General features: G+C 47.8%; 1 protein-coding gene across 1 annotated transcript; it reads right to left on the bottom strand.

Annotated features, from left to right (window-relative positions):
* Window positions 1-456: 456 nt before the first annotated feature.
* LOC115077753 (vomeronasal type-2 receptor 26-like) lies at window positions 457-5,480 on the bottom strand. Its single transcript, XM_029580039.1, has 3 exons — window positions 5,285-5,480; window positions 2,094-2,459; window positions 457-986 (listed from the first exon to the last, which is right to left on the bottom strand). The coding sequence occupies exons 1-3, from the start codon at window positions 5,478-5,480 to the stop codon at window positions 457-459; spliced, it is 1,092 nt and encodes a 363-aa protein (XP_029435899.1).
* Between the last annotated feature and the right edge of the window lie 10,384 nt (window positions 5,481-15,864).

Below are 15,864 nucleotides of genomic sequence, written 5' to 3'. Positions count from 1 at the left end.
TCCAAGGAATAAATCCACATGAGGTGAGCTTCTTTCAGCAGAAAGAAAATGTTGTCATAGAACAAGTGTGAAAGGGGGTTGAAGGGAATGACTTAAGGAAATATTTCTTTACAGAAAGAGTGGTAGGCGCATAAAGCACCCTATCTGTGGAAGCTGTGGTGGTGACAAGGAGAGTATCACATTTCAAGAAAACATGGGACAAGCACAGATAATCTCTGAGGAAGGGGAAAGGATTATGAAGCTGAACAGATGTGGATAGGCAGACTGAATTGGCCATGTGGTATTTATCTGTCATCATTATCTCTTTCTAACCCAAGGTTCTCTCCTCTCCACTTATATATTTGGACTTGATATGGTTATATTAGAATATATTGCTGATCAATTATCACATTTCAAGGAAACATATAAATTAAAAAAATGTTGATTGTCACAGCATTAACTTTACCATCTTTAGAATTAAGCTTCCATGAGGTGCTTCCTGATGTTACTATCAGGCCTTAGCAGAATAATGAAGCACTTGGGAATAAATATACAGCCCAGCAGTCCAGCACTGGAGGCCAGAATAGCAAATATCTCCACCACCACCATGTACTTGCCCTTGGTGCTCAGGTAGGTTGGGATGAAGGACACCCAAACACTGCAGAACACAAGCATGCTGAAGGTGATGTACTTGGCCTCATTGAATCTGTCAGGTAGATTTCTTGCTAGGAAAGCTAGAATGAAGCTGATACCAGCCAGAAATCCCAGGTAACCCAGAACACAATAAAATGCAAAGACTGACCCTTCATTACACTCAATTAAAAGGATTCCAATTTCTGATCTAATGTTAAGATGTGGGAAGGGGGGAGTAGTTCCTAACCAAAAAATGCAAAGAGCAATTTGAAGAAGGGAACAGGAAAGGACTATAGTGTTTGAGACCCTGGAACCCATCCATTTCCGAAGCTTGCTTCCTGGTCTGGTAGCTTGGAAGGCCATGATAACAATAATAGGGATGTGAATCGTTTTAGGACGATTAAAATTATCGTCCGATAATTTTAATATCGTCTTAAACCGTTATGGAACACAATACAATACAGATTCTAACGATTTATCGTTATAAATCGTTAGAATCGTGAGCCGGCACACTAAAACCCCCTAAAACCCACCCCCGACCCTTTAAATTAAATCCCCCACCCTCCCGAACCCCCCCCAAATAACTTAAATAACCTGCGGGTCCAGCGGCGGTCCGGAACGGCAGCGATCCGGAACGGGCTCCTGCTCTGAATCTTGTCGTCTTCAGCCGGCGCCATTTTCCAAAATGGCGCCGAAAATGGCGGCGGCCATAGACGAAAAAGATTGGACGGCAGGAGGTCCTTCCGGACCCCCGCTGGACTTTTGGCAAGTCTCGTGGGGGTCAGGAGGCCCCCCACAAGCTGGCCAAAAGTTCCTGGAGGTCCAGCGGGGGTCAGGGAGCGATTTCCCGCCGCGAATCGTTTTCGTACGGAAAATGGCGCCGGCAGGAGATCGACTGCAGGAGGTCGTTCAGCGAGGGTTCCGGCGCCTCGCTGAACGACCTCCTGCAGTCGATCTCCTGCCGGCGCCATTTTCCGTACGAAAACGATTCGCGGCGGGAAATCGCTCCCTGACCCCCGCTGGACCTCCAGGAACTTTTGGCCAGCTTGTGGGGGGCCTCCTGACCCCCACGAGACTTGCCAAAAGTCCAGCGGGGGTCCGGAAGGACCTCCTGCCGTCCAATCTTTTTCGTCTATGGCCGCCGCCATTTTCAGCGCCATTTTGGAAAATGGCGCCGGCTGAAGACGACAAGATTCAGAGCAGGAGCCCGTTCCGGACCGCTGCCGTTCCGGACCGCCGCTGGACCCGCAGGTTATTTAAGTTATTTGGTGGGGGATTTAATTTAAAGGGTCGGGGGTGGGTTTTAGGGGGTTTTAATGTGCCGGTTTTTCGATTTTTCGATTTTTCGATTTTTAACGATTTTTAACGATTTTTCACGATATTTTACCCCCCCAAACGGCAACAATACGATTCCCTCCCCCTCCCAGCCGAAATCGATCGTTAAGACGATCGAGGACACGATTCACATCCCTAAACAATAACTGTTTTTGCCAGTATAGAGGAGAGAGAAATGGAGAAAATGATCCCAAAGGCAGTCTGTCGGAGGATGCAGATCACCTGATCAGGGTGGCCGATGAAAATCAAGGAGCACAGGAAGCAGAGCATGAGAGAGACAAGGAGAATGTAGCTAAGGTCCCGATTGTTGGCTCTCACTATGGGAGTCTCTTTATAATAAATGAAGATTCCCAAAACGGTAACATTGATGAGAAATAAGAACATGCTGATAAGAGTCAAAGCTATTCCCAAAGGTTCTTCATGGGACAAGTAATTCACAGCTTTTAGGATGCAGGAAGTCCTCTCCTTATTGGGCCACTGATCCTCTGGACACCTTGTACATTTGTCCAGATCTGCAAAAGAAGAATATTTCTTTAGTGTATTGCAATTATCTATTTTATAACTTGAGGTATTTATTTAAGTATTAAAATATTTAAAAAACTATAGTGTTTTAAGAATGGTTCCAAATAGACAAGCTAAACAATTCAGAGCTGATTGTCAAAAAGATCTACCATCTATTAATAATGGACTTATGGGGATAGATGCCCAGAGTGACAATTTATTCCAGCAGACTGGCAGAGTATAGCTGTAAAGCTGCCTAATTTCAAAAGGTCCTATATTTAGGTACTAAAAAATTGGCCATTCTGTAACCAGGGTTAGGTCAAGGGACTCAAGTTGGCTGACAATAATTGATTTTCAGTGCTAGCTGACTAACTTAGATAGCCAAGCCTATCTGCAAATACTGGAGGCTTAAAGCTATCTGACTTTGTTTTAGCCTTGTATGGTTATTCCAGTGTTCTCCAAGAACCTAGCATGCCAGGCTGGTTATCTTAACTGCTCTGCCATAGGCCAGAAAGTGGCCATTATGGACACATTCTCAAATGCATAGTCAGAAATTGTGCTCACAAGTCAACTACATGTAGACATTGGGGCTTTTCAGGAGCAGGAAAAGATTACTAAATTTCATTCTCTTCATAAATTTGCCCAAAGGAAAAAAAGGATGCATTATCTTTAGCTTCTTGTGCTCTTGCTAAGGAATTGCCACAGGGAAACAGAAATCCTTCTTTATAATGTCCTGCCAAGATGCAGCCATTTTTCTAACCTCTTTTGCTTCTACTCCCTGATCATTTTTCGATGGCTTATTTACTTTTTTTATTTAAAAATATTTATAGTCTGCTCATAGTAACAAAATTTATGCTGAGTGTATTACAAAAAGTACATTAAACAATATAAAAACATTAAACGTAACATCATTATACATAACTAAACAGACCAACAATTAATAATTGGATTACTGCAGATCGCATGTTTCTGAGCAACCCCACCACCATTGACCTCTCTCACCATATTCTGTGTTCCTCTGAGAATTAGTCTGCACTTTTGAAATCCAAAACTTGAATCTTAGTGACTTGTCTCCTTCCTGGCTGCTACATCAAACCATACTTTCTGATGACCTCAGATGCCCATGTGAGCGCCTACCTGGACATTAGAGACATCATCCCCATTTCCAAGCACTAGGTGGAGTATTACTTCTCCCCTCTTGGTTCCATAACCATTTGTTTGAGCAGAGCCCCTTGAAAGGCATCCACTTTTGCTCTACTTCTTGTAGATTATGCAGTAGGGATACTCCAATTCCCATCAGGTAGATTAAAACCTCCCTTCTCTCCCATCTTTCTATGCCTTCTAGCAGATGGCTGTTAGTGTCCAGTTCTTCCTTCTGGTTTTAGGTAAATGTAAATGTAAAACAGCCCATGCAGCTTATTTATCTCCCCATGCCCCCTGTATTTCAGATGCTTGGATCTTGTTTTGACATAAAGAGCTACTTCTCCCCATTTCTGTCTTTGCTATCCTTTCTGAACTGGTTGCAGCCCAGTATAGCTGTAACCTTTTCATGAGCTTCACCGAACTGTGCTGTAATAGCAACAATATCTAAATGTTCCTCCATTTTAGAGCTTGCAGATGTGAAATGAGCATTTCTGTTCATAATTTTACAGCTTTTCTTACTCAGCTTCCTGCTTTTCCTGGACATCTGTTACGGGACCGGGCCATGCCCCAGTCCTCCTACCTCGGGGCCGGCCCGGCCCACATGGAGCTCTTCCCGGCGGCATAGGTCCAATCTTCAGCCTGCCGTGGCTCTCCCTGATCGATGGAGACGCCGCCAACCCGACGCGCTGGGCCCCGCCCCCCAGGCGCGCATGCACATGGAGTCTCAAACCTTAAAGGGGCCAGCATGGGAAATCCTAGGACGGTCTCCAGATGTTGTCACATGCTACAGGGTATTTAACCCTGCAGCTCGATCAAGCCTTTGCCTTGCAATGAGGTTCCTCAGTGGTCTGAGAATCAAGTTGCCGCTGTATCCCTGACTTGCTTCTGTTTTCCGACCCGGCTTGCTTCCTCACTCATCTTCAGCTTCCGCCCCTTGGTTTTGGTATTGACGTCTGACTTCTGGCTTCCGACCCGGCTCCGTCCCACGACTTCATCTCCAGCTTCTGTTCCTGGTTTGGTATTGACTTCTAACCTCTGGCTTTCGACCTGGCTCCATCCACGACTCCATCTTCTACTTCATCCCTGGCTTTAGTTTGGACATCTGACTCCTGGCTTCTGACCCGGCTTCACTCCCGGACTCTGACCGGCTTCTTCATCACCTCAGGTATCCGATACTTGCTGGCTCGGAGGATTCGCCTAAATCCCAGCGGATCGGGCTCTCATGGGCTCCTCTCGGGGGAACCACGGGATTCCGAGGGTGAAGACTCTCCAGCTACCTGGGCCCAGCCTTCGTCCATCTCTTCAGCCACTGCCTGGATACTTGGTCGCATAGGATCCCACCTAAGTCCAAGAGGTCCGGGTCCCTACAGGATCCTCCTGGGGGGACCTCGGACTTCCAGTGGTGAAGTCTCTTCTGAGCCTCTTCCGTGCTGCCTCCTGGCTGGGACGCTTGCTGTGGTCTTCCACCGTTCCAACTGGCCCAAGGGTCTATGACAATAACAGTTTGCAAGGCTATGGACCCGGCGGATCTTGCAGGCTTGAAAGCCATTCCAGGTATTGCCCAGAGGCTGCATCAGCAGCAAACCTGCCTTGACACCCTGATGGCGACAGTACAGGGACTAGCTGACTGCATAGGCGGAGCGACGGCTGCCAGTTCCCCGGTACCCGGTGCTGGAACTAACTCCAGGCCTACCACACCCATACAGATGCCAGTACCTTTGCGGTTTCCAGGAGATGCAAAGCTTTGCCGAGGATTCCTGAACCAGTTTTATATTTGATTCAATCTTCTTCCACTTCAGTTTCCGACAGATCGGGTCAAGACAAGTTTCATCATCTCTTTGTTGGATGGGAGACCCTTGGTGTGGGCCTCCAACCTCTGGGAGTGCCATGATTCCCGCCTGGACAACGTGGTGCAATTTGTCACTGCTTTCAGACAATTCATTGAAATCGTCGGTTCAGTGTGCTGTGGCAGTCAAAAAAGCAAACAGAATGTTGGGAATTATTAGAAAGGGAATGGTGAATAAAACGGAAAATGTCATAATGCCTCTGTATCGCTCCATGGTGAGACCGCACCTTGAATACTGTGTACAATTCTGGTCGCCGCATCTCAAAAAAGATATAATTGCGATGGAGAAGGTACAGAGAAGGGCTACCAAAATGATAAGGGGAATGGAACAACTCCCCTATGAGGAAAGACTAAAGAGGTTAGGACTTTTCAGCTTGGAGAAGAGACGACTGAGGGGGGATATGATAGAGGTGTTTAAAATCATGAGAGGTCTAGAACGGGTAGATGTGAATCGGTTATTTACTCTTTCGGATAGTAGAAAGACTAGGGGGCACTCCATGAAGTTAGCATGGGGCACATTTAAAACTAATTGGAGAAAGTTCTTTTTTACTCAACGCACAATTAAACTCTGGAATTTGTTGCCAGAGGATGTGGTTAGTGCAGTTAGTATAGCAGTGTTTAAAAAAGGATTGGATAAGTTCTTGGAGGAGAAGTCCATTACCTGCTATTAAGTTCACTTAGAGAATAGCCACTGCCATTAGCAATGGTAACATGGAATAGGCTTAGTTTTTGGGTACTTGCCAGGTTCTTTTGGCCTGGATTGGCCACTGTTGGAAGCAGAATGCTGGGCTTGATGGACCCTTGGTCTGACCCAGTATGGCATTTTATTATGTTCTTGTGTTCTTAAGTCCTCCCGCAAGCCCACTGCTGCATCAGAACTACTCCAGCTGTGTCAGGGTAACCGCCCTTTGGCAGAACACGCAGTGGACTTCCAGACTCTTGCCACCGAGTTGAACTGGGGAAGTGACAACTTACACAGTATCTTTTTGGAGAGTCTTTCCCCAAGACTCCAGGATGAATTGGCGGCCAAGAGATCTCCCGGATGACTTGAACGAGCTCATTGATCTTGCGGGCCGTGTGGACGACCGGATCCAGAGTAGATTCCGAGAGAGGAGGTCTGCTCACAGACCTGGGAGTGCCGGAGTCACTTCTTCCCGAAGCGGGCACTCTCCTTCTGCCCTGCCAGGGTCTTCAGATCCCGAACCCATGCAGGTGGGCTGGGGGCCTATCTCTCAGGAGGAAAGGAGAAGACGTTAGTCCCTGGGCCTATGCCTGTATTTCACTGGCAAGGGCCATTTCATTGCCCACTGTAGTGAGCGTCCGGGAAACGCTCGGACCTAAGGTCATCCGGGGAGCTAACCCTAGGTCACACCCCGTCTGTCTCCCCGTGTACCGTCCCGGTGACCTTACTCCTCCCCGAGGGAGAGTCCGAGACGCTGGCCCTGATTGACTCAGGAGCCGGGGGAAACTTCATCCTCTAGGATCTGGTCCAGCAACTCCAGATCGCAGTTCATCCCCAATGACCCCCGCTTCGTGTCTCCTCTATCCAGGGGAGATATCTCTATGCCAGAGATATCCATACGAGTCCCTGCCTTCCAGGGACCTTCAATACCTGTACAAGGCCTCTCATGCTATGCACTGGTATTTTGCATGTAGAGGAGATTTTGTTCCTCATCCTGGAGAGGTCTATGCACCCAGTCATCCTGGGACTACCTTGGCTGCGGAAGCACTCTCCCATAATCTGTTGGGAAACCCTCCAGGTGGCATCCTGGGGGCCTTCGTGCTTCGGATCTTGCTTGACAGCTGTTCCGCGACCACAGATACCCCTTCTGTCGACATCATTGGTGTTGCCAACCCATTATCAGGACTACAGCGATGTTTTCTCCAAGGAGAGAACCGAGATTCTCCCGGAACACCGCCTGTTTGACTGTGCAATCCACTTGATCCCGGGTACCACCCCGCCATGAGGACTGGTCTACCCGTTGTCCCTTCCCGAGACCCAAGCCATGCCCACATACATCCAGGAGAACCTGGACCATGGGTTCATTCAACCATCTAACTCTCCGGCTGGGGCAGGCTTCTTCGTTGCAAATAAGGACGGATCCCTCTTACCCTGCATAGACTACCGTGGCTTGAACAGTATTACCCGGTGGGACAGGTACCCTCTGCCCTTGATCCCGGAACATTTGGACAGACTACAAGGGGCCAAGGTGTTCACCAAGTTGGACCTCCATGGGGTGTATAATCCAGTGAGAATTCAGCTGGGAGACAAGTGGAAGACCACTTTCAACCCAAGGGATGGCCACTACGAATACCGGGTCATGCCCTTTGGTCCGGGCAATGCCCCGGCAATGTATCAGAACCTCATGAATGAGGTTCTACGAGAGATGTTACATACCTCGGTAACCATTTACCTAGATGACGTGCTTATCTACTCCAAGAACCTGCAGACACACCGCCATGATGTTCGTCGAGTGTTACAGAAGCTACGAGATAATCGGCTTTATGCTAAGTTCGAGAAATGCTTATTCGAACAGGAATTGTTACCCTTCCTAGGGTATGTCGTATCCTCCACGGGGTTCCATATTGACCCAGAGAAGGTCACCACCATCAAAGATTGGTCTCAGCCTGTGGGAGTCAAGGCGCTTCAGAGGTTCCTCGGGTTTGCCAACTTCTACCGGCAGTTTATCCCACATTATTCCCAGATGTGGCACCACTGACGGCCCTTAGTAAGAAGGGATCAGACGCCAAAAACTGGCCAGAGATATCCATACGAGCCTTTCAGGAACTGAAGGAGGCGTTTCTCCAGAACACCTTCCTCTGGCACCCCGATCCCCAATGACAGTTTGTCGTGGAAGTTGATGCCTCCGACATTGCTGTCGGGGCCATCCTAAGCCAATTATCCCCAGGAAGTAAGCTCCTGCCCTGCTCCTACTTCTCACGAAAATTCTTGCCTGCAGAAAAGAACTTTGGCATAGGGGATAAAGAATTGCTGGCCATCAAGCTGGCATTCGAAGAGTGGCACCAGTGGTTGGAGGGAGCCCAATAACCGGTGGTTGTGTACACAGACCATAAAAACCTAGAATATTTATGCTGTGCCCAGCGCCTTAATCCCCGGCAGGCTTGGTGATCTCTATTCTTCAGCCGCTTTGACTTCCTCCTCCGCTACCGGCCGGCAGACAAGAATGTCTGGGCAGATGCCCTTTCCCGTACAGCGGAGATGGAGAACATCCCTAATTCACCACAGTACATCCTTGACCCGGCCAAGGTGCTTCTCGCGGCCTCCGACACGGTCCCAATGGTGAAGATGGTTGTGCCCCTCTGACTGCAGAAGAAGGTCCTCTCCTGTGCCAACGACTCCCTAACTGCGGGCCATCTGGGAGTAGTCAAGACCCAGGAGTTACTCTCGGAGTATTACTGGTGGCCTCAATTTAAGAGGGATGTCCGTCTCTACGTTAACTCCTGCCCGACCTGCGCCCGACAGAAGACTCCCACCAGCCACCCCTGGAGTCTTCTTCAGCCTCTGCCTGTTCCCACAGAACCATGGACCCACTTATCTACGGACCTTATCATAGATCTGCCTGCTTCAGAGGGGAAAACAGTGATATGGGTTACCATAGACAGATTCTCAAAGATGGCTCACTTTGTGCCCCTCGCCAAACTGCCCTCAGCACCAGAACTGGTGAATTTGTTTATGCAGCATATCTTTCGCCTTCATGGGCTCCCCTACACATCGCTTCGGATAGGGGCTATCAGTTTATGGAAAAGTATTGGCTGGCACTTTGTGAAAAGTTTGGGGTCCAACTAGACTTCGCAACCGCCTTCCATCTCCAAGTCAACGGTCAAGTAGAACGCGTAAACCGGAACTTGAAGACGTTCCTCTGTTCGTTCATAGGAGACCTGAAAAATGACTGGGTGGCTCTGCTCCCATGGGCAGAGTTTTCTTACAATCACCACAAGCACTCCACCACCGGCAAGTCTCCCTTTTACACGGTTTACGGCAGACGCCTATGGCCTCCTTTGCCACTACCAGTAGGTGCTGTCTCCAACCGTACAGACCACGGCCCAACTGTTACACCGGATCTGGAAATCCACCCGGGAGAGACTCCAGCGCACGGCGGTTACCATGAAAAGAGTTGCGGACCGCTTGCGACGGCCAGCTCCAGTGTTCCTTCCCGGGGAGAAGGTGTTATTTATTTATTTATTTATTTATTTATTTATTTAAACATTTTTATATACCAGCATTCGTTGTGGACATCATGTCGGTTTACAGTAAACAGGTTAAGTTTGGAAAATTACATTTAACAGGGAAGTCCAAACTGGGAGAGGGGGTAACGACAGGCAGCTAAGAAAGACAGGGTAACCAAAACAAGGTTCCTCGAGGTGAGGAGATGGAGTATAACAAAACATAGTTCCTCAATATGAGAAAAAGGGAGTAGGCGTATTGTGGTCTACTTTGGCACGGATTGATGACTTTTTATTCTGGGTAAGCTTGGTTGAACAACCATGTTTTCAATTTCTTCTTGAAGTTGTTCATACAAGGTTCGAGGCGTATGTCAGGCGGTAGTGTGTTCCAGTGAGTGGGACCTGCAATCGAGAGCACACGGCCGCGTGTGGAGGAGAGATGGGCAGTCTTCAAGGAGGGCACAAGTAGGGTGCCAGATTTTGCCGTTCTGGTGGGTCGACTGGACTTAGGAGTTGTAAAAGGGAGGTCTAACCAGTTAGAGTTGTGCGTGTGGATTGCTTTATGAATTATGGTGTTTTGTAGATAATGTGTGATGTTATGGAGAGCCAGTGTAAGTCTCTGAGGATGGGGGTGATGTGATCATGTTTGCGGGAGTTTGCAATGAGTCTTGCTGCAGCATGTTGTAACATTTGTAGAGGTTTAATGGTAGAGTAGGGGAGTCCAATAAGTAAAGCATTGCAGTAGTCTAATTTGGATGTGATGGTGGCTTGGATAACTGTACGGAAATCATGGGTGTGTAGGAGAGGTCTAAGTTTTTTGAGCACATTAAGTTTGAAAAAGCAGGCTTTGAGTATGGAGTTTACGTAGTTCTTCATACTTAATTGATGGTCAAGAATGACTCCAAGGTCCCTAACAAAGGGTTGTGTTGGGGGGAGGTTGAGTTTAGTAGTATTAGGCAGAGGAGGGGAAGCGGATGAGTGGGGGGAGATGAGTAGCAGCTCAGTTTTGTTCGTGTTGATGGCAAGATGGAGATTAGTGAGGAGAGAGTTAATGGCTGTGAGGCATTTCTCCCAATGTTCTAGGGCGTCAGCGAAAGAGTTCAGTATGGGGATGATGATCTGAACGTCATCGGCGTAGAGGTAGAACTTAAGTTTAAGGTCAGAGAGGAGGTGGCATAAGGGAGTGATGCAAATGTTGAAGAGGATGGGAGAAAGTGAGGAGCCTTGGGGGACTCCCTGCTGGGAGTCCCCCAAGGTGTGGTTAAGAACCAAACACCTCCGCTTATGGCTTCTTTCGATGTGTTTGGCTCTTCGGTACATTGGCCCCTTCATGGTCAAAGATAGGATAAGGGCAGTCTCCTACCGCCTCCATCTCCCGCACACGCTCAGGGTCCACAACGTTTTCCATGTTTCCTTGTTGAAACCCTTGGTTTTCTCTCCCTACCACAAGAAGTCACCTACACCAGCCATGCCTGAGGTGCAGGAGGACACTGTCTATCAGGTTAAAGAAGTACTTGATGTACAGTTCCGTCACAGGCGTTGGGAGTACCTCCTCTCCTGGGAGGGTTATGGCCCTGAAAAGAATTCCTGGGAGCCAGCCGCCAATATCTTGGACAAAGGCCTTCTCCACCAGTTCCATCTGGATCATCCGGGTAAACCCAGGGAGGGGGCATAGGAGGGGGGGAGCACTGTTACAGGACCAGGCCATGCCCTGGTCCCTCCTCCTACCTTGGGGCCGGCCCGGCCTGTACGGAGCTCTTCCTGGCCGCATAGGCCCAATCTTCAGCCTGCCGTGGCTCTCCCTGCTCGAGGGAGATGCCGACAACCCGACCCACTGGGCCCCGCCCCCTAGGTGCGTGCCCACGCGCGGAGGCTCAACCCTTAAAGGGGCTAGCGCGGGAAATCCTAGGATGGCCTCTGGATGACATCACAAGCTGCAGGGTATTTAAACCCCAATATATATGCAAAAGTCTAGCACAATCAAATGATGGAAATAGGATTGTGTGAAAGCATCCAGGGAAAAACCTGATATAATGCCTAAAATAGGCTATTGATGCCTATAAGGCTATTGTTATTCCAACCCCACAGTTGTGGATGTAAAATATTGTATAATCATTGGTTACCCCAGAGCGTGTGATGCTTTCATAGTGAATAGAGCTATCACCAGAATCAGGTAGAGAGTCCACAAAAAATGGGTATGCTGGAATACAATAACGTATTTTACCAGATTGCTGTATTCATTGCTGTGGCGCCAAGATCATGGTCTAGATATTTTCATGCTGTCTATGTGTCAATCCCGACTTAGCAATGTTTCTAAAATTAATTATTCATCAGGGAGAAACTTATAAGCATGATATCGGCACTGTGAAAATCTCAGCACTGCGTGGAATATTTGGTTTAAAGTGGTCAATATTGCGTCTAAAACCGGGACTCTTTGCGCAGTGCGCTATATGGGTCTGCTGCATCCAGCATTTTGACATTGTCATTGATATTGACGGATTGGTGTATTTAAACCCTGCAGCTCGATCAAGCCTTTGCCTTGCAACGAGGTTCCTCAGTGGTCTGAGAGTCAAGTTGCCGCTGTATCCCTCACTTGCTTCTGTTTTCCGACCCAGCTTGCTTCCTGACTCATCTTCAGCTTCCACCCCTTGGTTTTGGTATTGACGTCTGACTTCTGGCTTCCGATCCAGCTCCGTCCATGACTCCGTCTTCTGCTTTGTCCCTGGCTTTGGTTTTGACATCTGACTCCTGGCTTCTGACCTGGCTTCGCTCCTGGACTCTGACCGGCTTCTGCCTCACTTCAGGTATCCAGTACTTGCTGGCCCAGAGGATTCTCCTAAGTCCCAGTGGCTTGGGCTCTCATGGGCTCCTCCCGGGGGAACCGCGGGCTTCCGAGGGTGAAGACTCTCCAGCTACCTGGGCCCAGCCTTCATCCATCTCTTCAGCCACTGCCTGGATCCTTGGTCACATAGGATCCCACCTAAGTCCAAGAGGTCTGGGTCCCTACGGGCTCCTCATGAGGGGATCTCTGACTTCCAGTGGTGAAGTCTCTTCCACGTCTCTTCCATGCCGCCTCCCGGCTGGGTCACTTGCTATGGTCTTCCATAGCATACCATCCACTGTCCCAACCGGCCCAACGGTCCACGACCGTATCAACATCTTATCTGACCAAAAGTTTATAACAGATTAAATAGTAAGGGCATGAGGTCTAGAGGTTGCTTGTCTCTGTACTGTGTAGCCTAAAATACCCAAAATGCACTGCAGATGATTTTACACAGTTCAGTTTATTCTCTCTGATATGGTTTTCTGATATCAGCGCTTCTGTGAATAAGCCCTATGCAGTATCATTAACACAGAAACATAGAATACGATAGCAGATAAGGACTATCTAACTCACACAGTCTGCTCAATGTGCTTCCCATGGCAAAGCCATAGACCATGAGCTGATCTACATTGGTTGCTACATTGGTTGCCAATTGAGGTATGGGTAAAATCTAAGATACTTTGCTTGTTGCACAAACTGATCCATGCTGAACAGGTAGACTGGCTTAATACCACTATTAGAGTCCACGTCCCACAGAGGAACTTGCGTTCTGTGAATAAGGGCCTACTAACACTGCCCTCTGTACATTCTGCACGTTTGAATCGAGTTAGAGAGAGAGCTCTATCACTGGCAGGACCCAAAATTTGGAATACTCTTCCAACAATTTTAAGACTCTAAACTAATTGTAAACAGTTTAAGTGTGATTTAAAACCTTTTCTTTTTAGCGACACATACAAAGCTCAATCATAGTATGTTTTAGTTTATTTGTATGCTTTTTACTGTTTTAATTGATTTCGTTTCTTCATGAATGTTTACGCTTTTTACATTGAATTTCATATTGAATTTGATAGAGCCAAGTGTTATGATGCTTTTTTTAGTAGCTACTATTATTAAGTGATTTGTTATTTAAGATTTTTAGTTAATAATGTTTACTGTATTTTAGGTATTTTTATGTTTCTTAATTATTCATTTCATGAGTATGATCTTGTTGATTTTTTAGGTTTGAAACATTGTAATTGTTAATATGTTGCGATGGACTGTCTTAGTGATGGTATACAAAACGTAATAAATAAATAAATACATCTCTGCCTTTCACTCACATCTTTGTGACTAGGGATCATCTCTTCTTATTCATGGAGGTAAGTTTCCACTTTTCTGTGGAATAGACTTCCTGATTTGATGTGTAATGTTCATTCTTTGGAACATTTTCAAATAAAGTGTTAAAATCTCGGATTTTGAGGCTGATTTTAAAATCTAAGCACTTTTCTCCAATAATTAAACTTCCCATTGTGATGTCTTTGTCATTCATATTAGTCTTGACTAGACTGGAAGTTCCAATGGATGGGGACTGTAACTTATTTGTATCCAAACAATGCTGCATGTGTTTATTAGTACCTTAGATATTGTAAATGGTAGCAGTAATTTAAAAAAAAAAATAATCACATTGATGCAGTATTTGGCACCAGTGTGTTACATTTGCCGGTTACAGCAAATGTAACACACTGGTGTGAATGCACGGGGTGGATGCATGACTGGCTGCATTCACCCCAACACTGCCAGACACTTCTGGCCCTCTCCATGGCAAATGCTACCAACTTCCATCCACACAGCATGATGCCACCAGAACTGCCACCTCCAGCGCATCTTCCCAGGCATGTGTGTACCTAATCTCTCAGCCTTTAAAGGGCCCATGATGGGAGAAGGCCTTGGTGCCCCTTCCTGATGTCAACACCTCAAATACAATGAAAGACTCCTTCCGACACATCTTCTTTGCCTCAGCAAAAGGTCTCCTGCCTGGCAGTAGATGTTGTAGTGCTCCTGATTACTTGTTTCCAGTCTAGCCTTGCCTTCCAGTCTTGCATTGTCCAGCTTTGTTCAACCTTGCTTTCTAGTCCAGTAATCTTGACCAGTCATTTCCAGCCTTTCCTTGACAAGCTTTGGCCTGTCTTGCCTTTTCCATCTTGCCCTAGTCCTTGGAGTCTTGCTGCACCTTTACTTATCTGTCCAGTCTTGTCTGTCTCACTGTGTCTTATCTGTCGTGGTTTGATTCCCTGGTTCTGACTAGAGATGTTCTCTATGCTCTTCTGCCTGTCACCTGAAGATGACCCTGTTTTGAACTCTGACTATGCCCTGTCCACTGCCAGCCTCGATTCCTGGACAGTCTCTGGACTGTCTTAGAGCCTTGGAATCACCTACTTCTTGCTGGCCACTGGAACCCAAGGGCTTAACCCACAGGCAAGGTGATTGATATGGGTCAAGCTCTAGTTTGGCCTTTATCAAAGCATGTTCTCTAGCTGCCAGCGGAGGCCGCATAGGATTGCCTCTGAGGTAGTGTAAACTGTGCAGCAGCAGAAAGGGCTTATGCTCATTCCCCTTGTTATACTGTGTTTAAAGGGAACATTTGAATATGCTTTGTCTTTGAAAATTTCCCTGAGAAAAAGTATGCACTGAAATATACTTCTGCTTTTCAGATGGGTAATGTTTCTATACAAAATTACCTGCGTCCATTCCCTCATACTTTACCCAGGCAAGTTAAAATACTGTTTCTCCCCATGCTAATTTGAATAAAGTAATTGCTTTACATCCAAAGACTGTTCATGCTTTTCTATGTAAAAATATATTCTAATGTTTCTCCTCTTTCTATGTCCTTTTAGTTTCATATCATGACCTCTTCCTCTGGAATGTACTCTTGAATAAAAAAAAAGATTGATTCATGTGCATTATGGGGCGGATTTTAAGAGCCCTGCTAGCGTAAATCCGCCCAAAACCGGGCGGATTTACGCGAGCAGGGCCCTGCGCGCCGGGAAGCCTATTTTACATAGGCCTACCGGCGTGCGCAGAGCCCCGGGACTCGCGTAAGTCCCGGGGTTTTCGGAGGGGGCGTGTCAGGGGGCGGGCCCGAACCGCGCTGCGTTTTCGGGGCGTGTCGGGAGCGTTCCGGGGGCGGGTCCGGGGGCGTGGCTATGGCCCGGGGCAGCCCGGGGGCATGGCCGCGCCCTCCGGACCCGCCCCCAGGTCGCGGCCTGGCGCGCAGGAGGCCCGCTGACGCGCGGGTATTTACGCCTCCCTCCGGGAGGCGTAAATCCCCCGACAAAGGTAAGGGGGGGGTTTAGACAGGGCCGGGCGGGTGGGTTAGGTAGGGGAAGGGAGGGGAAGGTGAGGGGAGGGCAAAGGAAAGTTCCCTCCGAGGCCGCTCCGA

This window comes from Rhinatrema bivittatum, chromosome 16, assembly GCF_901001135.1.
Source record: "Rhinatrema bivittatum chromosome 16, aRhiBiv1.1, whole genome shotgun sequence".
NCBI lineage: Eukaryota > Metazoa > Chordata > Amphibia > Gymnophiona > Rhinatrematidae > Rhinatrema > Rhinatrema bivittatum.
The sequence above is the reverse complement of the archived record's forward strand: the minus strand, read 5'-3'. Positions and strand labels throughout refer to the sequence as shown.

Bases quoted from the DNA above. Each gene is read 5' to 3' on its own strand.
- LOC115077753 (XM_029580039.1), bottom strand. From the start codon at position 5,480: ATGGCACTCCCAGAGGTTGGAGGCCCACACCAAGGGTCTCCCATCCAA. The intron at 2,460-5,284 runs GTAGGCCTGGAG...CTTCTTTTGCAG, and splicing joins CTGGCATCTGTATGGGTGTG to ATCTGGACAAATGTACAAGG. The intron at 987-2,093 runs TTATTGTTTAGG...TTCACATCCCTA, and splicing joins CTCTATACTGGCAAAAACAG to TTATTGTTATCATGGCCTTC.